At 34.5% G+C, this 27,467-nt stretch overlaps 1 protein-coding gene across 1 annotated transcript in view; it reads left to right on the plus strand.

Annotated features, from left to right (window-relative positions):
* Pvr (PDGF- and VEGF-receptor related) overlaps positions 1 to 27,467 on the plus strand; it is a 70,717-nt gene that overhangs the window by 29,147 nt on the left and 14,103 nt on the right. The window contains exons 9-19 of the mRNA XM_089102308.1: positions 537 to 704; positions 3,706 to 3,858; positions 5,574 to 5,864; positions 7,949 to 8,049; positions 9,583 to 9,736; positions 11,662 to 11,886; positions 13,793 to 13,958; positions 16,185 to 16,354; positions 21,823 to 21,980; positions 25,531 to 25,653; positions 26,752 to 26,881. Of these exons, the coding sequence (XP_088958434.1) occupies positions 537 to 704; positions 3,706 to 3,858; positions 5,574 to 5,864; positions 7,949 to 8,049; positions 9,583 to 9,736; positions 11,662 to 11,886; positions 13,793 to 13,958; positions 16,185 to 16,354; positions 21,823 to 21,980; positions 25,531 to 25,653; positions 26,752 to 26,881 (1,839 nt within the window). The remainder of the gene's footprint in view (positions 1 to 536; positions 705 to 3,705; positions 3,859 to 5,573; positions 5,865 to 7,948; positions 8,050 to 9,582; positions 9,737 to 11,661; positions 11,887 to 13,792; positions 13,959 to 16,184; positions 16,355 to 21,822; positions 21,981 to 25,530; positions 25,654 to 26,751; positions 26,882 to 27,467) is intronic.

A 27,467-nucleotide genomic window follows, 5' to 3' on the forward strand; every position in this document is an offset into this window, starting at 1 on the left:
GTTTAATTTTTTAAAAATCTGGTTCTGAAAAGAAACTCCCAATCGCTGTGCTCTTGAGGCTTTCTTGACTAATGACCATCCCGATCACCAAGGGTAAGGCCAATCTCGACTCAGGAAAGAAGGGGATTCTCTAAAATCTCGATGTATCTTTTTTTAGAGGTTGAGTAAGCCAGAAATGAAAGCCGTAATAAAATTCTTCTTTGAAAGACCTTGATTTATATGCCGTCGGAAATAAAGATAAAGTAGGAAGCAAATGAATCAAATTTTTGACACAGAAATTGCTGAACAAACGAAAATACGAGTGCTCAGTCCAAAAAAAAAAAAATGCTGATAAGAAATCATTGAATAAATTTGGAGGGGGGTTTATCAATATTTTCTTATCATACTTGACAAAATGTTGAGATAAGCAATCTGAAACTAATGACTTGAAATTTAACTTCATGGGAAGAGATAAGTAGGCTTGTCCTTTTCTGTTATGTTTTCTTCACTAAGCCCATACTCTACTTTTATGTTTCTATAGTTGTAGTTTTTTGCAGCCTCAAATGAACCGGTAGATTTGTCTGCAAGAACGACCGAGTTATATGAAGGGGAAAATTTGTCTCTACGATGTTCAATCAGTCTATTTAACTTCACAAGAGAAATTAAGTGGTACTATCGAGCTAACTACACTGATCCATTTTCTGATTTGGTTGAAGGTCAAACTGGTTAGTAATATTTTTTTTGTTTTGTTTTTTGGTCATCAAGATATATAGGTGATTGCAATTTAGAACTTCAAAATCGTAAGAGGAAGGTTAGATTTGAGAGTTTTCTATCGTTAAATCACCTAAGAATAATACTGTGTCAGTTTCATATTTCTCCAAGGTTAAAATACAAAAAAAAAAAATTATCTCTTTATCGGTACATAAAAACACATAAAACTCTACACGGAGGCCCCTCACCATAATCGTAACAGTTAGGCTAGAAAAAAAAATTCTAGGAAAGGACGTAAATCTAAAATACTGAAATGACTGTAATGATTTAACGAAAATTGATTCAACTTAAGAGACTCGAAACCATCTTACATTTTCTGTTTTTTATTCTCTTATATTCTCATTATTTTAGTACTTAAATCTTTATTTTATTCTCTTATTATTTTATTTTCTATTGTCAGTGAAGCTAGTCAGCTCTTTGGTACCCGTGTCAGGCCTTTTTTGACCTAAAGTCCGGGTAGCAACCTAATAATTTCGGTACCCATGAAGTTTAACGACATGTAAAATCAGGGAAGATGGATAAATTTAAGTAGCTTATATGATAGTGCCTCTCCGTTTACAGGGTAGCAGTACCGGCTAGGAAACATAGAATTCAATAGCATAAATTGAAAGAAATAGGGACTAACTTCTGTATGCGTGTCACCTCCACACTTCCCCTCCCCCAAAATCCAAAAATATAAAATCATGAGGTTCAATCGTTTAGTTATGCTAGAAATTATTGAATACTGTCCTACCATGTCCAAGAGTTCGCGGTAACGAACTGTTTGTTAAATTTCATGTCAGAATACCTAAAACAAATAGGAATTAATTATAAAATTTCAGCACTGCGACTTGTTCTGTAATTAGTGAAGATGACAGAACAAGACTCTTCTTTTCGGCCGTCTACCAATATCATGACCATCAGTTGATTGCATAATTATTTCAAAGAATTATGTGAACATCTTTAAAAATCTATGACAATTCTAGTTAATTGCTACCCCCCCCCTGCTTCGTGTCTCCCTGTTGGATGATTCTGCAAACATGTTTCTTCGTGTTTTTAAACTTCTCTGACTATTTGAACTACACTAGTGTTCACTGAGATAAAAGAAGTTCATTGAAATCGTATAAAATGGTTGATAGTTGACCAAATGTGTTCAGACCTCAGGGGCGAATCTTCCGTATTCTTATTGGGGGGGGGGGGGCAAGAGGTGTCCATATCTGGATAGTTAAAGGGCATGGGATGTATAATATTTTTTTCTCCGCATTATTGGGGGTGGGGGGAACTGCCTCGCCACCCCCAAGCGACGCCCCTGTCAGACCTAAAGTGCCAACTTAAAGGTTTTGAGCTATTGATTTGCGTTGAGATTTTTTATTCAACTGAAAGTTGCTTTATGTTAACAGCTTATTTCTATTCTTTTGGTGAGTTTTTCCAGCGAACAGTTTTCGGACAGTGTACCAAGGACGATGAAAATGAAATCTGATTGTTTGTATTGTTTAAGTGGAAAATTACACAACCGTATACGTCTTTAAAAATTGTTGAAAACCGGGAATTAAATTTTTAATGAAAAATGGCTTCATATGCACTTATGTAGTTTTTGTTGATAGTAGGCGCAAAATTAAAAAACGAAGAAACATTGAGAAAATTCGTTTCAATAATACGTTAAACCATATAGCACAAAACAGTTTAAGGGGGTTTAACTTTCCTTTGTAGGTGTGGTTAGGTTTGAGAATTAACAGTTTGTTACTGTTTAAATTTTACGAACGAAAAGCGTTGTCAGATTTAGCTAATTAGCATTGCTTATTAATTGTCACATTCCAATGTGGCATCACTGGGAAAAATATGATTCTGCCCTAAAAACTTCATAATTTGGAACAACTCAAAGGAAAATGTGAAGAAACTTTAGTTGTAAAGTATGAATAGACCAAAGATGGGTTCAAAGCGGGGGGGGGGGGGGTTATTTTGATGTCTTTCGTGCTTTTAAGTTTTTGTTGTAAATTTTTGAAAACAAAAGGAAAATTTGATACAACCATGTAGGTCCGTTTGTTCAGGATTGGCATTAACTTCGCGTCTAATCTTACACTTAAACTTCTTCATGGCTTGGAAGTCACCAACACTGTATCTGCAAGGCCAGAAAAGGAAATGTCGAAGATTCGATCTCCCATAGAAAAGATAACCCTTTTTTCAGGTGGCAAAGGATGACCAGAATCGAAACATAAATAACAATTATTATTATTATCATTATTTTTGCATTATTAACGGATAAAATTCCTCTATTTTGTAAGATTTCATTCTTTTTGTCTAATCCCTACGAATTTGGGTTTGAGCTTAGAAAAGTTCGCAAAATATTAAGAAAATGTTTGCAGATTCTTCCATTAATAGGGAGATAACAATTGATTTTCTTTATTATATTTTTGGACAATGTTAAACTTAGCCTTAAAATCAATTCAAGTGTTGAAATATTTTTTTCTAAGTAATTTAAGTCAAGGGTGTTGTGGTTTTTCAAAACGCAGCTCATAATTGTATATTTTAGATTGTACAAGTATATCTATTAATTTGTGAGTATGGGGTCTATGTGGTAAGTTTTTTGGATTTTATTTATTTTAGTTTGAAGGCTCATTGTTGCCAAAAAATTTGGCCACTTATTGTGTTCTAAATTGGTATCATCCTGTCGGATAAATATTTGTCTTTGGCATATCTAGTCAATACGATCTTACAAAAATAAATTACAGTCCCTTTGACTTTTTGAAAATAATTATTTCGGTTTGTGCTATTAGTAGGTTAATAGTTGGTGGTTTTGTGAGACATTTATTGATTGATTTTTAGGTATTCTCACACCTTGTATGGATTGAATGTTTAGTATCGGAACGTAATTATGCACTTAAACGCAACACAATTGTTGAAAGAACAAACCGGCATAAAAATTCAGCAGTTGATTTTAAAAGTAGGAACTATTTATTATTTTGTCATGTATTTTAGGGGTATTAATATTCAAAGGAGAAGATGCTTATGGTTATTACCAAACACTGGAGAAGCCAGGAATAAGTTTATCTGACAGTGGTCAATACATATGCGAGGCTAAGTCATTGAGAGGAGAACTTATTAAACAGTCTGTGAAAATCTCCGTAATGGGTAAGAACTTAAACGCTCATGAATCGGCTTTGGGTTTGTGTTTTAGGTAGTTAAAGAAATGAAACCTATATATGCTTGTATTATCTCTGACGAGACCAGTTTGAAAAGAGCCCATTTATTTCCTTTGAATTTGTTTTTATTGGTTTGCTTAAAGTTCACTTACATTTCCATTAAATAAAATATTTTAGTGTATGCGGCTTTTTTCCTTGATGTTTGTTAATCATTTAAGGGTACACTTTCATTCAAGTACGTGCTTTAATATGGTAACAATAAAGAAAGCTATTCTTTCCTTGTTAGAATTTTTTTCCACTGTTAAATTTGTCATTCTTTTTATATGTCTTATTTTTATTTTCTGCTACGCATCATTTCTTTCTGTCAGATCTTGACAAACACATTCTAATAAAATCTATTTATTTAGATATGAAGTAAACTTACGAGAAAAAATAGCAAATTCTAATCTTATATCTCATGCATATATTTGAAGTGTCATGGGACTATGGGTAGAATACACTAGCATGCGGGGGGAAGGGATTCCAATAAGATCCGGGCCTGTATACGTTTTTTTTTCACGATTGCATTACAACTGAAAGCACTACGCCTTAATGCATGCCAGATAATAATGATAATAATAATACTTTTATTTTCCCTCAGCATACACTGTGAGGAGTACATTCAATAAATATAAAATATATAGACAACTTACAATTAACAAGACCAGAACTACCGATGAATACGACCATCTACGTCAATCGGTTAACATTGGTCAAATGTGCCGTCAACCAAATTGGTATTTCCTAAATGCTTGTCGATATTTCCTTTGAAGGATTCGAAGGAAGTTTCATATGCAAACGGTAGTACAGACTTTGGACCAAGTCTGTAAGCGAAAACTTGTTGATTTTTTTCCATGGATATAAAATTTTGACTTCGATTTGACGAAGTTTAGTACAGACATGGCACAACACAAAATATTTTATAATGGTTCTTTAGGAGTTGTAAGTTTTCCAATGTTAAAAAAACTCTAATGGCTTCTTCCGTAATTTAACACAATTCTTATATAAAACTGAGATTCTTCATTATTTTTCAGTATGTGACTCCCTGAGATTATTGCTAACCAGACAACCTCTTAGCCTTGCCTATTCGTTTCGGTTTACTTTGGTGATTTTATTGGTAATCTTTCTTAACTTTAGTAACACAAATACTTCTTTTTTTACAAAAAAAAGGTATAAAAATGGGAGAGACATTCCGAGCTTTCAATACGGAGACACAAGTTCTACACTGAACATTTGTGTCGGGGAAATTATTTTGGTTCCTTTCAGCACAAGAAAGAGCGAAAGTGAAACCAAAGTTAGCAGACACGGCAAAACGAGCACCCCCTAACCCTATTTTGGGGTTTCATTTTGATCCCCAAAACGCCACTAATTTCGTTGCTTCATATCCTGTCTATACTGTTCTAATACGTCTTTGCTAGGCTCTTATAATATATTAAAGGTTTTTTTTTATACAATAAAGTGATTTTACTTATTGTTCGAAGTATTTCATCAGGGTGAGTAGTTTTTTTGGATTCGGGGTAGGGGGGGGGAGGGAGAATGGCCCCTTTAATTTTGAGATTGAATAAATAATATTTTAGATCTATATTTCTAACAGAGGAAAGAGGTATGGTAAGTCATAGGTTCACAATCACAAGAATAAATGTTTTAAGTTATATTTATTTTTAGATCAAAGTTCGCCTATTTTTACGGCTCATAACATGGGAAAGAAAATTGAAGTAGAAAAGGGAAAGCCACTGGTTCTCCAATGTAACTTCACTGGTAGACCACCTCCATCTGTTACATGGCTAAAAGATAGAAGAGAAATCGAAAGGTCAGAAGAATATTTGCTAAGTCACGATTTGAATTCAGCCACCCTAAAGGCTCCTTTTATAAGGCAGAGTGGAGCTGGTATATATTCTTGCAACCTAGAAAGTATCGCAGGATCTGCCTCTATAGAATCTGAAGTTGTCGTTATTGGTAAGTCAATTTCATGTGCACAGATTAAGCTTTTCTGGATTTTCTGTAATATTCTTCACGTCTAATTTAAAATCTTGTGTGTAGTAGAAGAGAGGCTAGTGTTGTTAGATGTGCGGTTCGGTTCATCCGAATGAAACAGCCTCCTCTGGAAAAATATAATAAGCCTAAGTATTGTTTATTGCCGCCATGTACAAAAGTAGAAAGGTTCCTTTCTACTTTTGTTTCACTCAGATTTTGTAGAATTACAACACAATTGTAAAACGTATATTCAAAGGGAAATGATTAATAGATATGGCTTGATAATGTGGTAACTTGTGTTCATACGAGTTTTATGGAAATAGTATTTACGGAAAGGGGAGGAAAGGAAACTGTACAAAAAGGACAAACAACGAAAGTATATTACTGAACATTAAGACTTCTTCAAATTTCACGGCCGAAATATCTTATTGATTTAGAATTATTTTGCGCCAATACAATAAATAAAACATATTTCAGATTCATCAGCACAAGTCTTATAACCTTATTGCTGTGTTTTAAAAATTGAATTCAGCCCCAGCGGCTTTTTTTTCGTGAAAAAGAATCACTCGCGTACATTTATGAAGAGTGTAAAAAGAGAAAATTATGCAAACCCCACAGACAGTAAGCAAAAGATAAAAAATTGGTCTAGCTCTCCAACACTTACAAGTAGACACAGAGACTTAAAGAGCAATGGAATCAATTTGGGGTGGAGGTAATCCCTCCTCTAGATTTTGAAAAATTCCTTTATTTATATTTTCATTGAAAAATGCTCTGTTTTGGCATTCACTAAATTCCCTCCTCCTAGATTTTGAGAAATACATTTTGCCTCTTCCCATAATGTTCGTGAATTGACGACTCTGCTAAAAAGCTCTTCTTACCAACAGCTTGCCATGCTCAAAATTCCTGGCGATTATAAAAGAAGTTCTCTGAAGTAATGAGGATGAATGGAGATACTCTTATATAGGAAAATGCTGGTTAAGGATAATTTGACAGGAATCAAGATTCTCATGAAATATTTCTATAGATCAGACTTGAATTTGAAAATCTCTCAGAAAACATTCTGCCGGGATTGTTCGGAACAACACATTGTGGGCACCTTGTTAACAACAATGAAAAAAAAAATTGATGAAAAATCTATTCTTGCTGTATTGTTTTATCTGGCATGGTTTCACCATATTAAATTGTCCTCATTGCAGAATATAAATCAAAGTTGACAAAAATAAATATATATTTGGATTTATGAATTTTGTCTGTGTTGGCAACACTGGAACAAACTGATAAATCGTCTTTGTTTTACACTTTTAATTGTTGATCTGCACAATTATTTCATACCTACAGATTTAAGAGAGAGAAAAACGGGTATAATTTAAATAAAAAGTGGAACAATTTTGTTCCGCTGTTTTATTTAAATTATACCCGTTTTTTCTCTGTCTTGGCTTTTTCTCCAATTAGCCATGGATTGATGGCAAGGTAATTTTAATTCGAAAATTAGCTGATAAATCGCCCTTTTTTGGCACTTCTAATCGTTGATCTACACAATTATTTTATACCTACAGAATTGAAGAGAGAGAAAAACTGTATCTGTCACTCGAAAAAAAATATTTGTATGATTTTCCCAGTTATTGTCTCTTGTAATTAGTGAACATCGATTAAATGAGCTTAAACCCTTAAACAATTGATATTTGTTAGTTATTTAGAAGACAAATATTGCCCAAAGTTTCTAACAAAAGCAATATAGTTATACTGTAGCTTGTATATATAAATTTATACCTGAAACAGGCTAATACATATATTATAAATTAGTTATTCAAATATATTAGAAAATCATACGTGTATGCATTTATGAGTATATCTGTATATTTACAAATTAGTATGTTTATGGTAGAATATTTATGTTGCGTATCATCTTTCACGTGTAATTAAAGGCATAAATTATATCATGCGTATAAATTATATCAAACTAGGATTCTAGATTTGTCATTTGTATCTTTGATTTTTTTTTTTCCATTATTCGTATAATTTTCCCTTAAAATTCGGTATTTTAAAATCTAATTTTTGTTTTCCAGATCCACCATTGAGTGCATGGATTCCAATTGTAGGTGTCATTCTTGCCATAACTGTTATTATACTTTTGGCTCTGCTTTTGGTGAAAATGAAAAAAGAAAGGGTAATTTTTTTTTTATTAGAAAGCATCATCATAACTTAGAGAGTATTATTTATTTTTCTTTATCTTCTCCACTCGGACCATGCTCGAAAAACCTCCCTGAAGGTACTTTAGATATCTATATAATTGGAAACTATTAGTGTAAAACTGAAGCTGAAGCTATAGACTATAAGCGGAAAAACGATATAAACGAAAACTATAAACTATAGCTGAAGTTTTTACTCACTGGTTCCTTAAAAATCCCCTCTATAATATTTACTGGGGTCCAGGGGTGTAGCTCCAGAATTTTTATTGTGGGGTGGGGGGGTGTGCAAGACGGGTCCATATCTGGATGGTCAAGGGGCATGGCTATATAATATTTTGTTCTCTAAATTATCGGGGGCGGGGCAAACTGCCCCCTCCTGCCTTCCCTGAAACGATGCCCCTGCTGGGGTCTGTTTATAGAGTCTATCATTTGTATGTATTTTGTGTGGATAGGAATTATACGAGTGAACATGGGGGGAGTAAAACGTGTTCGTAACGTAGAATACAAATTTTAGTTTGCTCGTAATTAAGTTTTTAATGGTTTATGCTATATAATAGAGAGAATTTAGACTTCCGGTAAAAGTTGTCTATCTTAGTTAATTCAAACGGCTCTTTAATTTTAAATGTTAAAACTAATTTAGGATTACTTAGAAAATTTGGAAATCCAAGTAAAATTGTTTATCTTATGATATTGGCAAATATTCTATAATTAAATTTTATGCCTGAATTTATGATGCTAATTTCCACTGCGCCTGATCTTATCTATTTTTTGCAAGATCAGGTTGTAATAACAAGCATAGCATTTTATTCTGCTTATTTGTTTTCACCATTTTATTTTTTAGCGTTGTTGTTTTCATTAAATGCTATGTTGTTTAACCTCTTTATTCTATATGACTACTTCTTTTATCCAGACATGATCATTATAGTAGACATATTATAGACATATCCATATTATAGTAGAAGCCGTCATTTTCTCCTGTCATTGCTATATTGTTTATTTACTGAATGTTGTTATGTTGTTTGATTTTTCATCTCGCGTGTTTATGCTGTTCTGAGCAAATTGTTACATTTTCTCTTTTTTCACTTAGCATCTTTTCAACTACTATTTGAGCAAGACTTTTGCTTTTAAAATAAATCGTTTCTAGAGTTCGAGTGAAAAAACTTGCTATTTTTTTATGTGGTTCTTTCTACTACTATTTACTGAATCCAACTTTTGATATTGAAATATTTTATTATTTTATCGCTCTTCTTCTTCTTAACAAAGGAAAGAATATTTGGCATTTTATTATCTGGGAAAGACGAGCTCGTAAAAATTGTTTTTTATTATTTCAGCAACTTCTTTTAACTGCGATTTTACTGCACTTTTTTCTTTGGAAAAATCCTCCCCTTGAAACCCAGTGAAGAAACTTGAAATAAAAATTTCATAAATATTCTTATAACTTATTGTATTTACTGTATCAAACAATAGTTCTTCTTAATTCTTTTCTTCTCATTTCTTTTTATTGTTCATAGCAAAGGAAGGCATTTTTAACACTTCATAATCTGGAAAAATTCGAAGAAGGAAACCCTGAGATTATCAACCCTGAACAGACTTTAGATGAACAAGCAGAATTGCTGCCATACAATAAGAAGTCTTGGGAATTCCCAAAGGAAAGATTGAAATTAGGTATGAGTACATACGATATGCACGTTGAGGTTTTTATTCGTCTCCAGTTCTTTCTGTCTGCCCATATAATAGGTCATGTCGGTAACTTCAATCAAATCACTAATGCTCAGCTCTGAAAACTATTTCGTGAAGTTTTACGACATGTAACTAAAGCAATTATTTCCCACTATACGCTATACCGTCTAAGCCAGCAGGTTCGATCAGTCTGAATCCGTCCTCACAAGAGAGTATACGTACCGTTTTTGTTTTTTATGGCTGTCGACTGACGGACTCTGCCACTACTTTATTGTTACTGAAATGATGTTTTTCAATTAAAATACTTAAAAAACACAGTTATAAAACTTTAATAGGCTGTTAATATTTGGAGGGTTGAGGATTAAGACCGTTTTAGTATTTCTAATCGGGCTTTGCCAGTTGAAACTCAGTGTTTTTCATTTTAGTCCCGAAAGAAGTTCTTAGTCATGTATTGATCGATATATTTCAGCAGTTGCTGAAGCAGTCTAAGTGCATTTGATTTTCTTCTATAACAACAGTGAACCAACTTTTTTTGGGGGAAAGTTACCACACTTTTCATTGCAAAAGTATATCTGAATTGTTTTCTGATTTTATGAAATTATAAACGAAAGCAACGAATTCAACTTTAGTTACTGAACTTCGCGAGCCTAAATCCAGAACCTTAGGTTTCTGGGCTTCTTCCACTTTATGTACTAAACCATATATCAAGTAATCTTAACATAGATAAGCTATTTTAGTACATACAGGATGCTCAGGCATTTTAAAGAATGCAAACCCAGGTTAGAGGCACTTGAAGCGATAGTTGTTGGCGATGCGGCAGGATTTGCATTGCAGTTTACAAGTCTTATAGATGTACTTGAAAAAAAGAAGTTTAGAATAGTAGCTCAAGGTAGCTCAACAGTTTATAAAATAAAAGTCGAATTGAAAACAAGGCTTATTTCTCGGGGTCCTAATCGTCTGGGTTCGGAGCTCTAGAACTTTAATTAGTAAGGATTAGGAAGACTCGATTGACTAAAATAAGGAAGTACTTTAGCTGTCAGTTTTCTTTAGGTAGAGCATGGCAAGCTATGCTATTCCCGCCTCCCCTCTTATAAGCTGCTTTGTCGAGAGAATAAAAAGATCTGAAGTTCCATATCAGTCAGATACTTAGTTTGACGTATTTTTATTGCCTTGGGATTGCACCTAACTACTGGCCATTTGCCAACACGCTAAGTCTGGTGTCGCATGTATGGATTTCGTGATATTGTGAGTCGCTGTATTGACCTTGTATTGATTATAGTCTCCAGCGAGTCGTCCAATATGATCTCATACGTCCTTCATTTGAGGGTTAGGATTTTTTTTTTTTTTTTTTTTTTTTTTTTTTTTTTTTTTTTTTTTTTTTTTTTAGTTTGATTCCGCTATGAGTTCGACATACTTGCACAGAGATCGAGCATTAGTACCCAGGCATTGAGTCCCCGGTTAAAAACCCTACTATTTTCAGGTATTTTAGACTCTGAAGTGTGTTTCAATCTAATAATTGAAAAAAAAAAAATTGAGATATGGTGCAAAATCACTCAATTCTTTTATATACAGAAAGATATCAGATGGATAATGGATAGGAACAGATGATATGAAGTTGAAATAACAAAATAAAATAGGGTAGATTTTTAAGGAGTGAATATCTATCGAAAAGATTTATTCTGGGATCAACTGCCTTATAGAACGCCCTTGGAGCTGAGTGAGTCTCCAAAAGGCTTTTATCTACCTTAAACGAGTTTAAATTGATTTGGCGAGAAAAGTAAGAAAATTGCCAGGACTATTGCGAATCTTGCTATCAATTTTGTCGACATAAAAATTATGGTTTAGTTTTCTATCTCTTCTTTTGTTAAAAAGGAAACTATTTGTAGTTGAATAGCTTATTTTCCTCCAAGGTAAGCAATTGGGCGTTGGAGCTTTCGGTCGAGTAGTTCAAGCCGAGGCTCTGGGGATCATTGAAGGTGAAGCGAAAACAACAGTGGCAGTGAAGATGCTTAAGCCCTCTCCTGGGCGTGAGGCACTGGCAGCTCTTGTTAAAGAGCTTAAAATAATGACAAATCTTGGGAAACATTTAAACGTTGTCAATCTTCTTGGTGCATACACTCGTAACATCGACAAGGGTGAGTTAATTTCATTATTTACTAGAAAACCTTTAAATTATTCAATTCAAAAATCCTTGAAAATATGCTAGTTAAATGCTTCAAAGTCGCAGACAAACTTACTATGATTTGAAGTAAAGCGCTTGTGTTTTGTTTGCATTCAAAATGTCCCTTGCAGAGTCCATGTCCCTTATATTCATGGGCGTAGGCAGCATACTGTCTAGGGGGGCATTAGATAGTGTGATGGAGGGCCTTTTATCAACTGCTTTTCCAACCATCTGCTTTTTCAGCCATATCTAATGTAAATTTGAAGGTCTAGGGGGGGGGGGGGCAGCTGCCCTCCCTGCCACCCCCACCCTACGCCCATGCTTATATTTCTATATTTTTGTAGCCTAAAAACAAAAACTTGGTACATAAAACATTCACTGTCGAAGAACGTAATACAAATTATAATTCCTATGCGCAAAAAACAACAAGATAAAAACAAAACAACACGTAACAGTAATTAGCACGCTACTAACACCTAATAGTGCTAATAGCTGTTTATAGGATTTAAAACCTTGCATCTTTGTAAAAAGCATATATTAAAAGGTGTATTTCTGCCGTCCTAAATAATTTTGCAACAACTTTTTCAAAGAAATGTGTTTCAGTGGACTTCTGGAAAACTTTACAACAAATTATTGCTGAATTTTCCTAACTGACAGAAGCGTTATTGGAGACTGTTGGTAGATTTTTTTGTGCAACATTCAAAAATGTTGAAACAAGAATAAAGCTTTGTGAGTTTCTTCATTTAAGCAATAAACAAGGCCGTATCAAGGGAGGAGGGGGGTAGGGCTGTTTGGATCCCCCCCCCCCCGAAACGTTTGTTTGACTCCTTAAAACGTGACAAAAATAGATATAAGCAAATTTTTTATGGGTTTTTTGAATTTTTTTTTGTGAACACCCCCCCCCCCCGCCCCCTTAAAAAAAAGTCCTTGTGTAAAAAATCCCCCGAAGAATCCTGGATACGGCCATGGGAATAACTATAGTTTAAAAAAAATTTTATATTTGTCTTGAATCTAAATGCTTGTTCAAATATTTTGTTTTATTTAGATGTATTTTTAGATTTCGGCCAAATTCGAAACAAATTTTGTAGGTTTGAATAATATTTCCTCGCTTCTACAAAAATTGCCATAAACAGTTGCTAGGAAAACAATTGGGATAGTCGCCAGATAAGCAAGGCAATAGCTTGGTAACTATATAACAAGGCAAATAGTAACATTGCTTTCCAATGGCAAGATGATCCTCGAACCTAAAATGAGAAGCAACACGCAGTTTCTCGGTTTAGATTTTGGATGAGATTCTGATTGCACGACAGCACATGAGAATTGGCTAGTAGATGAAATATTTATTCTATCGATTATTGCTGTTGTCGATACTCAAATGAGACTGATAGATATAGCTTGGAAGCCCTCCAAATATGAGAATCTGCCATTTCAAAAGTGAATTTTTGTGCAGCCCTGCAGTTTTTTATTGTATTCTATCGATGTATTTATTCAATGTATTGATATATCTATCTATATTTATTCTGTCGATGTATTACTTTTGCTGTCGATACTCAAATGAGACTGATAAATATAGTATAGCATGGAAGCTCTCGTAATATGAGAACCTGTCATTTCAAAAGTAAAATTTTGTGCAGCCCTGCATTTTTTTATTCTATCGATGTATCTATCGATATTTATTCTATCGATGTATTGCTTTTGCCGTCGATACTCAAATTAAACTGATCAGTATAGTATAGCATGGGGGCCCTCCAAATATAAGAATCTGTCATTTCAAAAGTATAATTTTGTGCAGCCCTGCAGTTTTTCTTTTTGTTTTTTGGCTCGAATTTTGTGGTTAATGCATCTATGCTTCCAGGATTTTTAAGTATTTGTATTTTTAGGAGAGTTGCTGCTTATTGTTGAATATTGTAAGTATGGAAATCTTTTAAAATATGTTCAGAAGAAAAGGAATAATTTTGTTGACCAAATAGACAGAACCAATTCTAAAATTGACGTCTCAGTTGGTATGGACAGGCTCATGCGTTCCATGTCGTCCACTTCTCAAAGGTTTGTTTTAATATACAATAACCTTTATTTGAAGGGGTTTCGACTAAATTCAATCAATTCCAAAATGTTTCAGTCGAAGTTTGAACCCTCGTAGTTAAATGCATATAGCTGGATGAAATAGATTAGCAATAGATAAGTCTGTGAACTAAGACTAGAACATGGAAGCCATGGTGATGACAGTCTTTAAGTATGATTTTCAAACGCAGGTACTTTAAAAGGAGGAATAAGATGTTTGAAATGTTTTCCAGAGGGACTCTAAACATACTTTTGGGTACTTTTTTCACTGACCGTATATTAAAAATAAACTGTACCAAAGGTAAGGTTAGATTCCATTTTCCAGGGCTATAACGAAAGAAAGGTTAAGATTGCTAAGCTACGTTTACGGACGAAGGAGACTATTGAATCCAGACAGAGTCGTTTTTGATTTTTTTTTTTAACTTAGCACACTTAGCTAATGATATGTAAGACTAATTAAGTTAGGGAAGGGGTCTAGGGCGTTCTCCCCCTAAGATATGGTTGTTCAGTCTTGTACCGGAAAAAAACTAAGAGAAAAAAACGGGTAAAACGAAGAATAAAAAACGGGTAAGAGAGTGAAAAAAATACAAAATATAGTTCGAATGTTTATGTTACTTATTAAAAAATTTATTCAACGGGAATCTATAATATACAAAAAAAATAATAGAAAAATGAAACAATTTAAGAAAAATAACGCCCAAAGGTGTTTATATTTATTATATACCCTTATTTTATTCTTTCACTTTATTTTATTTTTCCTAATGTAATCTTTTTTTCTTTTTTCCTGTCTATTTATATTTCTGTTTATCATTAAAAAAAGAACCGAAATGTTTGAACTGTGTTTGGTTTTCCCCTATCTTAATTAAAATTAATACCTATTTATATATTTATTAAATTGTTTCAAATATAAAAGCAGAATTGTAAAAGAAATTAGTCATTATTTTATGTGATTAATATTCCAAATTCCTTAGTGGCTGGATTAAGACTTCTTTGTCTCAGGCTACACTGCTGACAGTAGCTTCGGGATAAAATGGACAGAAAAACAACATTTAATTTTGTTTCCATTACAAGATTCTATTTTGGATCTAGTAAACTACCAAATGCGCTTCGATATCTATTTGCTTTAATTTCTTAAAATTCCAATTTATTCAAACGAGGTAAATAACTCAAGACCCCGACCCTCTAATAGTGACACTTCAAAACTAAGGTCTCCAAATGTTAACTAATTCCTCCTTCAGTGTTACCAATTTTATACTTTTGTTGTTATATTTCTAATGTTTGGAGCTGCCCAGCCCTATAACTTGAGAGAAAAGAGGATGCACAGATTCATCTTGTTGTTCCTCTAGTAGAGCAAGAAAATTATTGCGGCTTTTTAGCGCGTTTAAAATTGTTAATTTAACATCATACAGAAAATGATTTTCTATATATATATACCAAAGAATAGCGTAATAATAATGATAATAAACTGCTATTAGCCGACAGATTAAGTCAATACTCAGGATTTTTTCTCGGGGGGGGGGGGCTACAAAAGAGTTTCTTTCGAGGGGGGAGGGTACAAAAAAAACTATTGTAAGCGCATCAAAAATTTGTTTATATTCATTTTTTTCATGTTTTTTTACGAGTCGGACAGCATTTCAGGGGGGGGGGGGTGGTTCAAACCCCCTTTGTAATCTCTTTTATTCTCTGTAATCTTGTAATAACTTTGTAATCTCTTTTAACTATGTTCATGTTTTTAGCTTGTATTTCCAGTGGCTTCAATCAGTGGGGGCAGGAGGGGGCCTCTGCACCCTGGATCTTTCTGCCCCTCCCCCCGCCGAGATTTTGAAAAACACCTTTTTGGGCAACTTCGTTGAGGAATGCCTGTTTTGTGTTGCCATTAAAAAAAAATCGAAAAAAGGACAAATTTGCCCCCTCCCCTCCTAATTTCTTGTGAATTGACGCCACCGAGTATTTGTATTGTATTATTTCGAATGTCATATAAATTTGACAAATTTTTTATCTGAGTTTATAAATTTTGTCCGGTGAATCGGAAGTTTATTTTGCCAAAGGGTTGGAGCTGGCTAATCTTAACGAAGAAGGAAATACTAACATTTGGTTAATTCTGTTTGATATTGGCTCTAATTCCTAGCAATGGAAAATGGTACCAATAATCCGCTCAACACAGCATCTTAACATTTGCATGCAGCTTACTAACTAACACCGCGTTTTCAGAAACTATGTGAATATTCGTCCCGATAGGAGTGCAAGCTCCACAGCGCCATTAATACCACCTGATTCGCCGTTTGTGCAATATACGCCTTCACCAACGTCCCCTACCTCGCCAAATCGTTTCAATGGACATGAGAATGCGGCAATGACTTATCTAAGAAGAATGTCAAATGGTATGTGCAACCTTTTCCTTTTTTTATAATTTAATAACGTAGGAAATGCTCCATAGTTTAAATAAACGGTTTTTTTTTTATTTTGATGAACCCTCAAATTTCAAGTCGGTTATATTTACAACAAGAGATTGAAAAGGCTCCAACCACTGTTATCTGAATTCTGATGTCTATCCTATCCATACAATAGATTCAAAATTGTTCAGTTATGGTAATATTAAATAAAAAGGAAACAACCCCCCCCCCCCCCCGAAAAAAAAGAATTAACTGAGGATAATGCAATTATATTGACAGTCTGTATTCAGTTCCAGTCGAGATTTGATCTAAAAGTGGAACAGTGTCTCCGGGGAAAATAAATTGACATTAATCAGCTTTCTACACACCGTCCAATAGCAATGGAGGTGAAGAAGAATTAATCTTTCAAGGTACATATCGGATTTAGGATATTTTTGTTTTGCTGCTTGTTTATGCAATTAAGTAGATTAGAAAACATAATTTCGGTTTCCTTCTAAAAAAAAACAAGGAATATTTTGTAAACTTTAGAGAAACTTTTTTCTCCGTTCCACGATCTCCACACTGAAAATAATTTTTGATTCCCACTGTTTCTTTCCGTTATAGAGATAGAAACAGCTCATCATAAAAAAAAAAAAAAAAAAAAAAAAAACACTAAAGAGATCAAATAGTGTTGCTCCGCAATACACTAACAAAGACTGATAATAAAACACTTAAGCAGATAGTGATGGAACTCGTATATTTCTAATTTATTTGTTTTTAAGTTTCGGGTTTTCTTCATGTGGATTCCTGAACAAATGCTTTTAATTTCCTGAACAAAAGTGAATTTTTTTCCGTCTTGTGCCATAGCCTTACTGACACTGAGAATTCTAGCTCACATTTTGAAGTTAATAAAATTGGAGCATGCAAAAATAATGCAATTAGAAATAGCTACTGAGCATCAATTTGAATCATACTTGTAGGCACAACTTAGTATATGCTCTCTTATCCTTCCATCTTTCTTGCTTTTGTTTGTTATTAAAAGGCAGTAGAAATTTACTGTTATTCCACTATCTTCAATATCTTATAAGTAAGGTTTACTGCTGGTACTAGCTTATAGATCACCATGCCCAAAATATGTCAACATGTATATCACGCAAAAATTATGTGTCATCACGATTCAGCAAAGTGGAGTCCAAAAGTCTGTGCCCTCCTCGCGTGTGGGAAAGCTGCCGCCCAAATTGGGTCCTGGTTCAAGTTAAAGTAATTCCATTCCCAATAGAGTTTGTCTCATTTAGTATATTTCGGATTTAGCTGGAGTTTCCAAACGAGGTGGTAGCTTTTCTGTGCTTCAGCTCATTATTCAGGGTCTTTGTTCTTCATTTAATGAGTTGTAACGTATAGTACGTAGTGGCCATCCGGATTTTATTAATCTTTGTGAGACTTTCCTCGATTCGAAATTGAATCACTGTTGCATCTCCCTGGGTATAAGATGTAGTATTTGAATCGAAGTGGAATAGTTAAAGGTGGCCTTGCTGTTTATGTTTCAGAATATCTTCTGCACTATGTAAGACGTGGCCTGTCAAAAATTAAAAAGGGATTTTCGAACCCATGTTTATTGAGATTAAAACCCGGCTAAAACTCTGATTGTTGGTAATACATATTGTTGGTAATATGTTGGTAATATGGGAATATGTCTCCTTGTGGGCCTCTTCCCTTTTTCCTTCATATTCTTGTTAAGGTTTTGGAAGCAATCAAACAGTATTTTTTGAACTTGTCATTCTGGGGGACTTGAATATTAATTTATGTGACTGGAGATCATCCTCGTGCTTGGATTTGCTTTCAGCTATATTTGGTTGTGGTACATTACCTTCTGCATGCATTCCTACCCGGATAACTGACACTACTGCTTGTTTGCTTGATAATATTTTTTCATCGTTGACTTTGGTGCAAAATTTTGTATTGATAAATGATATCTTAGATAATTTTTCTATATAATCTTGTTTTTTTCGTGTATGATTTTTCTGACTCCTTATCTAGGAGACACACTGGAGCTAGTTTTTCTTTTTTAAAATTAAATGAACAAGAGTTGGCTCTTCTTAGGTCGCAGTTGGTGGGTTTTTGAAAATGAATATGATATAGATTCTCTTTTTACTTTGTTTTATGACTCTTTGAAATAAATCATATTGGATTCATGTGATACGTCCCAGTTGAATCCGGGGTCGAAGAGAACATCCCCTTTAAATCTTTGGATGACTCCTGGGCTCCTTAAAAGTTGGAGGAAGAAAAATGATCGTTGGAAGGCCTACAGGTCCTCCAAGCCATCTTCGCGGGATTCTCAACTTCCACTTTTCAAAGCTTATAGAAGAGTTTACAATTCGCTTTGTCGGAGGGCCAAATCGTCATTTGATCATAATAAATTATCTGCGTGCGTGTAAGACATTAGGAAAACATGGAAAGTAATAATTGCTGTTATCAGGCCATCTTCTTAACCTCCTTCTTTCCCTCCAAGTGTATTTATTGATGGTGAAGTTGTAGAGGGTGAGCTAAAAGCTAATACCGGGAAAACTACAGTCATTCTGTAAGTCCTTCTTCTTTTCTAAATTACTTTAGATCTAATCTCGGACCATCTTGTCTGAAATCAATATCTGCCTATCCGCTTAGCCATCTTGGCTAAGCGGACGTGCGCTGGGTTGAGAATTCTTTGTCCAAGGGGCACGGGTTCGATCCCTGTCGTGGCCAATTATTTGATTTAGGACGCGGGTCAGTGGTGTGACTCTGTAAGCTTAGCCAGAGTCGACCCAGCTCTAAACGGGTACCTAATCTGGGGAAGGTAAGCAGGAGGGGTGTGCGAAAGCACAGGATGGCTGGCCCCCCGCCCCCCTCCCCCAATGCACATCCTGGCTGAAGGGCCACGAAACGGAGATCAGCACCGCCGTTTTGGACCTTAAGGGTCTAGTGCCATCATACTTACTTACTTTTTCTTTAATCTCTGCCTATCTCTGGAGTTGAAATAGCCAGAATTGTCAATTGTTTGAACGGTTCTTCATCTTCTGGCCCAGACCGTATTCCTAATAAATTTGGCAAGTTTATTCTTCTTGTCATCGTTTCTGCTCTTACGAGACTTGTCGATCTCTCTTTTCAAAATGGTGTCTTTCCAAGTGCATTATTTCCTGCTCGTGTTATTATTATTTTTAAAGGTGGCTGATGGAATGATCGTCCTAGTTATCGTCCTATATCTCTCTTATTAGTGTTTAGTAAAATTTTCGGAAAAGCTATGCTTTACCGGCTTCTTGATTTTCTTAATTCTATACACCTTTTTGTGATTCTCAGCTTGTTTTAGGACAAGACACTCAACTGAGCATGCATGTGCACTCTTTTGAATTATTTACATATTGCTCTTGACTCTGGTCTGATACCTGCTGCTCTTTTTGTCTTTGTACGAAAACAATTCGACTCAACAACACACATGACTCTTCTTTGGAAACTATCCCATATTGGTATACGAGGTAATACTTATTCTTAGTTTCTATCATATTTATCTAGTTGATTCATCTCAGTTGATCCGCTCTTTTCTAACCCGTCTGAAATAGTTTGGAGTTCCGCAAAGATGACTGGGCCGATATTCTTTTTAATGTATGTTAATGACCTCATAAATGCGATTAAAAATCTAAAACCTACCATTTGTTGTAGTCTTTGCCAACCTGCATCTGTCACTAATTGTGACAAGAGATCGTCTTTTGCAGATACTCGAATTGATTTTGCTGATCAGAGTACTCTTGGCACAGCCGGTAGAACTGAGTCTGATCTCCGATCCAATATGATTGCCCTTTTTGAAAGTTATTCAGTGGTTTGATGATAATTACCTTGCCTTAAATGTTGGAAAGTTACCTAAGGATCGAAGCATTCGATTCTTAGGCATCTTGCTTGATGACAATCTTTCTTTCATGCATCATATTGACCTGATCAAAATGAAAGTTTCCAGAAACCTCGGGATCCTTAAAAAACTCAAACACATATTTCCAGCGTCAATTCTTAGTATCCTGTTCAACAGCTTAGTTCAGTCTTATGTTTCATTCTGTTCTATTATTTGAATGTCAGCTTTTCCCTCGTCACTGGAACCACTTTCAAAACTTGGTGATAAAGCAAGGACTCTTATATAGGATATTAACCGTTCCCTACTTAAACCCTTGCTTGAATTGAAGTCTCGTCATTTTCTGTCTTGTGCTTCTCTCACTTTTTTAAAGTTACATGACCAGCTTCCTGCTGCCCTATGTAGTAATATATCTTTTACTTCTGAGCAATTGACTTATCATGTCCGCACTTCCAATAACTTATAGATTCCTCATTCTCCATCAGTGTGGTCTGACTTCTACCCTCTGATAGCTTGCAACAAGATATAGAAAACTCTTAGTCTGTACGGAGCTGCCACTCGTTTTGTATCTTCAAAAAGTATGCTAGGGAATTTTCAGTCTCAGAAGTGGGTTGGATGTTTAATTGATTTGGTCGAATCACGTGCTACTACCCTGCCGAGCTTGTAATTTTTCGGGATTGTTAAGGTGGGTAACTGGATTGTTTTTGTTTATTATTATATTGTTAAATTCATTGATAAATAAAAGCTGGGAGTTACAGAAATAACCATTCATATGGATGGATTGTATCTCTCGTGGCTTGCTTTCAAATATGAATTTTTAAATAATTTAAATCATGTGATACACCCCTGCCTAGGTTGTGATTTTGGGGATGATTCTTTTTTGTGTGTGTATGTGTGTGTTGAGTCTATTGAAGGTGTGAATGTATTAAGTTGAAAATGTTTTTTGATGTATTTGTCTCATTTTTGTTTCTCCCCTCTTTGTTTCCTGGCCATAGACCCTTACGGGGAGACTGTGTTGAAGTATGTTTGTTGTTGTAAATTTATTAATGAACAAGTAAACTCTGAACTTTGAAGTCTGTTCAAAAGATGAAATAGCGTAGGAAGAAATTTTTGAAAATTACAGTATGCAGCTCAAGAATGTGGCTTCAATTTTTTATATAGCTCATGCACTTTGTTGTCAAAACTGATCTTAGTTTTGCCATGTTACGGCTGGTTACGACCCAATACCTTTATTTGTTGCCTTTTTGCATTACTTGGGGTTTTGATTGTTAAAATGTTATTTCCGCTTGCTATTTCCACTTTTCTCTACTTTGTTTTTACTTGTTATTTCCTTTTGTTTCCCCTTATTATTTACAAATGTCAATTTCCACTTGGTCTGGTTACCAAGTGGAAATTGAATCGGCCAAGTAAATAACATATCTGGGTAGCCTTATTATTAAAGATAGCGGATACAGCCCAGAAGGGAAAAGTAAAATAGCTATGGTGTAGGTTGTTTTCTCATAGCTGAAAAAGGTTTGGAAGTATAAGAAGAAGAATAAAAAACAGAATGAATCCATTGTTTTTATTTATTTTATTTATACATAATTATCAAAGTGTACTTTTATAGGTGCTACAACTGGTGGTGAAGATAGTGCTGGTCAAATGGTATCCCCTTGGGCATCTAATTATCGTGGTGACATTGATGACAGTCCTTTATTTACAAAGGATCTCTTATGCTGGAGTTATCAAATCTTGTGTGGAATGGAGTATCTTGCCTCCAGAAAGGTTTTCTTTCTTTTTTATCTAATGACCTTCCTTTGAATTCTGTCTTTCTTTCTCAGACGTTGGTGAGGTCCCTAGTATAGTTGCGACTTTTTTTCATTTTTGTATTCTGTGCTTTTCTTCTTTTAGAGTTTGACAAGTAAACTGCTGTTGCTGATAAAAATGCTACCAATGGCGGGATTTTTTTTTCTCAGACCATATCTGGATATGGGGCTAAATCTTCAGAGCCATAACTATATGCACTTCTAAAGTTCCTCTCAGTGTCAAGCCACATGAAGTTGACACGGTGCTGGACATTCTTTCTCCATCCTACTCTATTCAAACCTTTAATTTTAGGCATATTCCGCAGAATATTGCCGATTTGCTTAAATAATATTGCGTCGTCGAAAAAAAAAAAAATACAAGAATTACTTTGGAAAAAAAGTCTAAAACATAAATAATGTTCTAAACGGATATCTTTAAATTTGAATTGCTAGAATGTTGGCCCTACTCAGACTAAAATTATGCTTTTGTTACACAAAATTGGAATAACAGTTCTTTGATGTGTTGCACTCTTTTCTGTTACTAATAAAAGGCAAAACAACTTAAGATTTTCATTCGAGTGAACCTGCCTCCAATACCCTACGACTACTTGCCTTACCCTACTATATATACTATATATGCAATATATATATACTATATATGCAATACCCTACTATATATATATATATGTATGTATGTATCATATCATATCAATTTTGTTGATTGGAACGTGAATCATCGAGGTGTTATTCCCTTTTTTCTACTGTTATGGAAATTTTCATATGCTAATAAGTTTTGATGTGCAAATTAGATTCGAATTTTGTCTTTATCAAACAGTTCGTGATAACGAACTGTAAGTAAGGAGCGACCCGGCTCAATGGTAACCGAAACTCTAAAAAACGGAATTTTGATACCAATAGATACATCAAAAGAATCAGATTTTAATTCATCAAGTTTAATCTTACCCATCAAAAGTTACCCGCCCGAGGAAATTTGGCTTATTTTCGAAAAAAAGGGGAAAGACCCCCTAAAAGTTGTAGAACCTTAATGAAAATCACACCATCATATTCAGCGTATCAGAGAACCCTACTGTAGAGTTTTCTAGTTCCTATCTACAAAAGTATGGAATTTTCCATTTTTTGCCAGAAGAAAGATCACGGATGCGTGTTTATTTGTTTTTTTTTTTTTTTTTTTTTCCAGGGGTGATTGTATCAACCCAGCGGTCCTAAAATATCGTGCGAGGGCTCACTGGAACGGAAATTAAAAGTTCTAGTGCCCTTTTTAAGTGACCAAAAAAAATGGAGGGCAAATAGGCCCCCTCCCACGCTCATTTTTTTCCCAAAGTCACCGATCAAAATTTTGAGATGGCCATTTTGTTCAGCATGGTCGAAAATATTATAACTATGTCTTTTAGGATGACTTAATCCCTCGAAGCCCCCAGGAGGAGGGCTGAAAGTTATGAACTTATACCCAATGTTAACATCTAGTATTGGTTATTGGGACCCGGCTCAATGGTAACCGAAACTCTAGAAAACGGTTATTTTGATACAAATAGATACATCAAAAGAATTGGATGTTATTGCTGATTCCAAAAATATAAGTTTCATTAAGTTCAATCCTATAGATTACAAACTACGCGGCTGAGAAAATTTTGATGATTTTCGAAAAAAGAGAGGAAAATCCCCTAAAAGTTCTAGAACCTTAATGAAAATCACATTATCATATTCCGCCGATCCGAGAACCCTACTATAGAGTCTTCAAGCTCCTATCTACAAAAATGTGGAATTTTGCATTTTTTGCAAGAAGAAAGATCACGTGTGCGTGTTTATTTTTATTTTTTTTTCCCCAAGGATGATCGTAATAACCCAGTGGTATTAAATTATAGTGGGAAGGCTCGTTAGTACTAACATTAAACATTTTATTCTGCATCTAAATTGACCAAAAAAAATGGGAGGTAACAAGGGACCCTGCCACACTTATTGTTTTCCCAAAGTTGCTTTATTAAAAATTTTAGATAGCCATTTTGTTCAGCATGTTAGAAAATATTATAAGTATGTCTTTTAGGATGACTTAATCCCCAGAAGTTCCCGGGAGGAGGGCTGAAGGTTATGAACTTTACCCAATGTTAACATATAGTATTGGTTATTGGAAGTATACAGTACAGACGTTTTCAGGGAATATTTTTCCTGGTAGTGAGGGGGGGTCGGGCAGGGACGTACGCTGGGAGGGGGCCACCGGTCCCGCCCCCCCCCCCCCGAAATCTCACGATTTTTTCATTTTCCCATAATTTTCTGATTTTTCTCACAGAATAATGGGTTTGAAGGATTTGCCCCCTCCCCCCAAAACAAATTCCTGCGTACGTGCCTGGGGTCGGGGGTTATGTGGGTGGATCTTTCCATGAAGGAAGTTTTCATGGGGGAAGGGACATTGCTATGAAGGGGACGCTGGATTTCCCAGCATTATTTAAAAAAGGATCAGAAATTAAATATAAAAAAATAAGTTTTTCAACTGAAACAGCAGCAACATCAAAACTTCAAACAAACAGAAAATATTACATATATGATTGGGTTCACCCCTAGTCAATACCTCACTCTTTAAGCCAGAGATTTTTTAGTACTTTCGTGAGAGCTGTTTATTCTAATTAACGGCATTTGTGATTAAGCGGTCATTTTTACAGAATTGGAACAAAATTTGAACTTTCGCTTAAAGAGCAAGGTATTGACTAAGGGGCGAACCCCCTAATATACGTATTAAAAATATATCAATATAGAAGTTCGTTACGTAAGTTATTTCGTAAGTTATGTATATTTATTACTAATGAAAACGTTCGTAAATAAAATGAAACAAGTTTCGAGAAAGCCATTTAACCAAATAAAAGTAAATGAATATGAAAATTGTGTTTTAATTATTCATGTACTGTAAGCCAAGATCAAAACCTGCATTTATTCAAAAACCTTCAAAAATTAAATGAAAAAACAAGTTTTTTTAACTGAAAGTAAGGAGCGACATTAAAACTTAAAACGAACAGAAATTATTCCGTATACGAAAGGGCTTTCCCCTCCTCAACGCCTCGCTCTTTACGCTAAAGTTTTTATTGTTTTAAAAATTAAATTTGTGAGACAGAGTCAAACTTTATCGCAAAGAACGAGGCGTTGAGGAGGGGACAGCCCCTTTCGTATACGGAATAATTTCTGTTCGTTTTAAGTTTTAATGTCACTCCTTACTTTCAGTTAAAAAAACTTGTTTTTTTTATTTAATTCTTGTTAAAATTCGGTTGTTTAGGATTTCATTTTCTATCGACAAAGAATCGTTCTTTACTTACCATTTATTAACACCAAAGGTTGGACGCAAAATGATTGAAGCATGAATGCATTTTTTAAATAACATTCTGGAATGGTTGAAACACATGAGATTAAATTAATCTAGAAAGAAACTTTAAAGAGAGAGAAAAAAAATATCACGGATCGTACTAATATTTTATTTCAATGAAAGGTATTACAAGAGTTATAAATCCTAAACTTTTCTTTTCTAGGTTTGCCACGGAGATTTGGCTGCCAGGAATATTTTGTTATCAGAAAATAACATCGTGAAAATATCTGACTTTGGCTTGTCGAGGGATGTTTACAAATCTGGCCTGTATACGAAAAAAAGTAATGTTAGTACCTTTTCTTTTTATTTGGTAGCCAAGAATTTTAATAAATTATTCTGTGGAATTTTAAGCTCGAGTTTTTTTCCTCTATTGTAATTTAATCGTAGAGAACCACTGATTTGGAAACAAAAATATAAAGACAAAATGGAGAATGTTGCTTGAAACAAAGAACAGAAAATTTAAAAAATGAAAAAAAAGCAAACAGCAGAGAAAAACGAAATATTTCGACAAGGACCTCCGCCAAGTTGTCCTCAGTGTTAAGAAAGAAAAAATCTAACCTTTTGAAGTACATCTCACAAGATGTTGCCCAGTGAGAAATTTGTATGAAGTGCAAATTCTTATACTTCCTCTACGAGGTATGATTTTAATCCCTTAATCGTGTTCTACATTATCCAAAACACACTTCCTGCATCAGTTCATTATTACTCTTTAACAGCTTTAAAAAAAAAATTAAAATTATCTCTTGGATGTGATTAAAAATCTGTTTTTCCTTCATACTAATGAATTGATGATATAGTTTTTTTTCTTTCAGACCAGTTTTTGTCGTTTTTATTATTAAGTATCTTTAAAATCCTAGTAGCTGCACTAGCTTTGTTTCTTGTTGTTTTACGAGGCCAAAGAGCTTTGCAGAGCGTGATGATGTTTTTTCTTTATTTTGATATTTTTTTGGTAAAATATATTGAGTTTTTCTCAAAATAGACTTTGCATCTGCAGCTTACTCTAAAACATTCTTTTTCGCCCTGTGAGTGGCAACACTTATAATTGTGACGACCCGGACCCCGTTAAGAAGAGGGTTCTCTTCTTAAATTGTATGAAATATTTATTGTTGCGTATTTTGACCCTTGATTTGAACCTTAATCTGTTCGCAAACTAATAAGGAAATTTTCTTTAAGCTATCAAACCAGCTACGAAGTCCTTAGTAATACCTACAAAATTAAATGTGCAAAGCTTGAGACTTTGGTTAAAGTTATTTTGGGATTTTAGCTGCTAAGAAAAGTAAGTCTTTTTGGAAAAGTTATAAGTAATTAATAAGAAGGTAAAGAAAATTTCAAGCTCAGTTTGAATATGTATGCTATTAAGCTATTGACTTTGAGTGTTTTTCAGACACCGATGCCTGTAAAATGGATGGCTCCTGAGTCAATAACAACTCTTGTTTTTTCTACCCAATCAGATGTTTGGGCCTTTGGAGTCACGATTTGGGAACTATTCTCTCTTGGTGAAATGCCCTACGCAGGTACATACAATTGTTTGCCTAATAGTGTAAGAATGATTTCTAGAAACGCTTGAGTTCAATAGAAAATGACTGCTCAATGAGACAAGCAGCTTGGGATTCTTTCTTTTAGGTGTTTGTGTTAATATATTGAGAATACCTTAAAAACCATGACTTTTTTATGGGAGAGAACCAGAGACCCGTCTCTCTTTATGTACGGAGCCACACTCAATACTATATCCAAGGATGTCAATTCACCAAAATATAGAGGGGGGGATGTATTTTTCAAAATCTAGGGAAGGACAGTTTTAAATCAATGAAAATACCAGAAAACGGTATTCTTCAAAATCTAGGAGACAAAAAATCTGCCCCTCCCCCCTATTGACATGTGATATTGAAAAAGAAAATAATACCAGTTTCTCCTTTATGACAAAATAATAGAGCCTTACTTAGCTGCTTCATTATTATTAAATGAGTATTATTGCTTTTTCTTCCTTGTTGTTGCTTTCCATGGTTGCTTTTTAACTTTTCGGCTATTATTACTTCCATAGTCTATGATGAAACTATTCCTTGAGGATAATTTGTAAAGTTTTCCTAAAGTTTGTAAGTT

This window comes from Artemia sp. Qi Xiang Cuo, chromosome 2 (genome assembly GCF_049724085.1).
Source record: "Artemia sp. Qi Xiang Cuo chromosome 2, ASM4972408v1, whole genome shotgun sequence".
Classification (NCBI taxonomy): Eukaryota; Metazoa; Arthropoda; class Branchiopoda; order Anostraca; family Artemiidae; genus Artemia; species Artemia sp. Qi Xiang Cuo.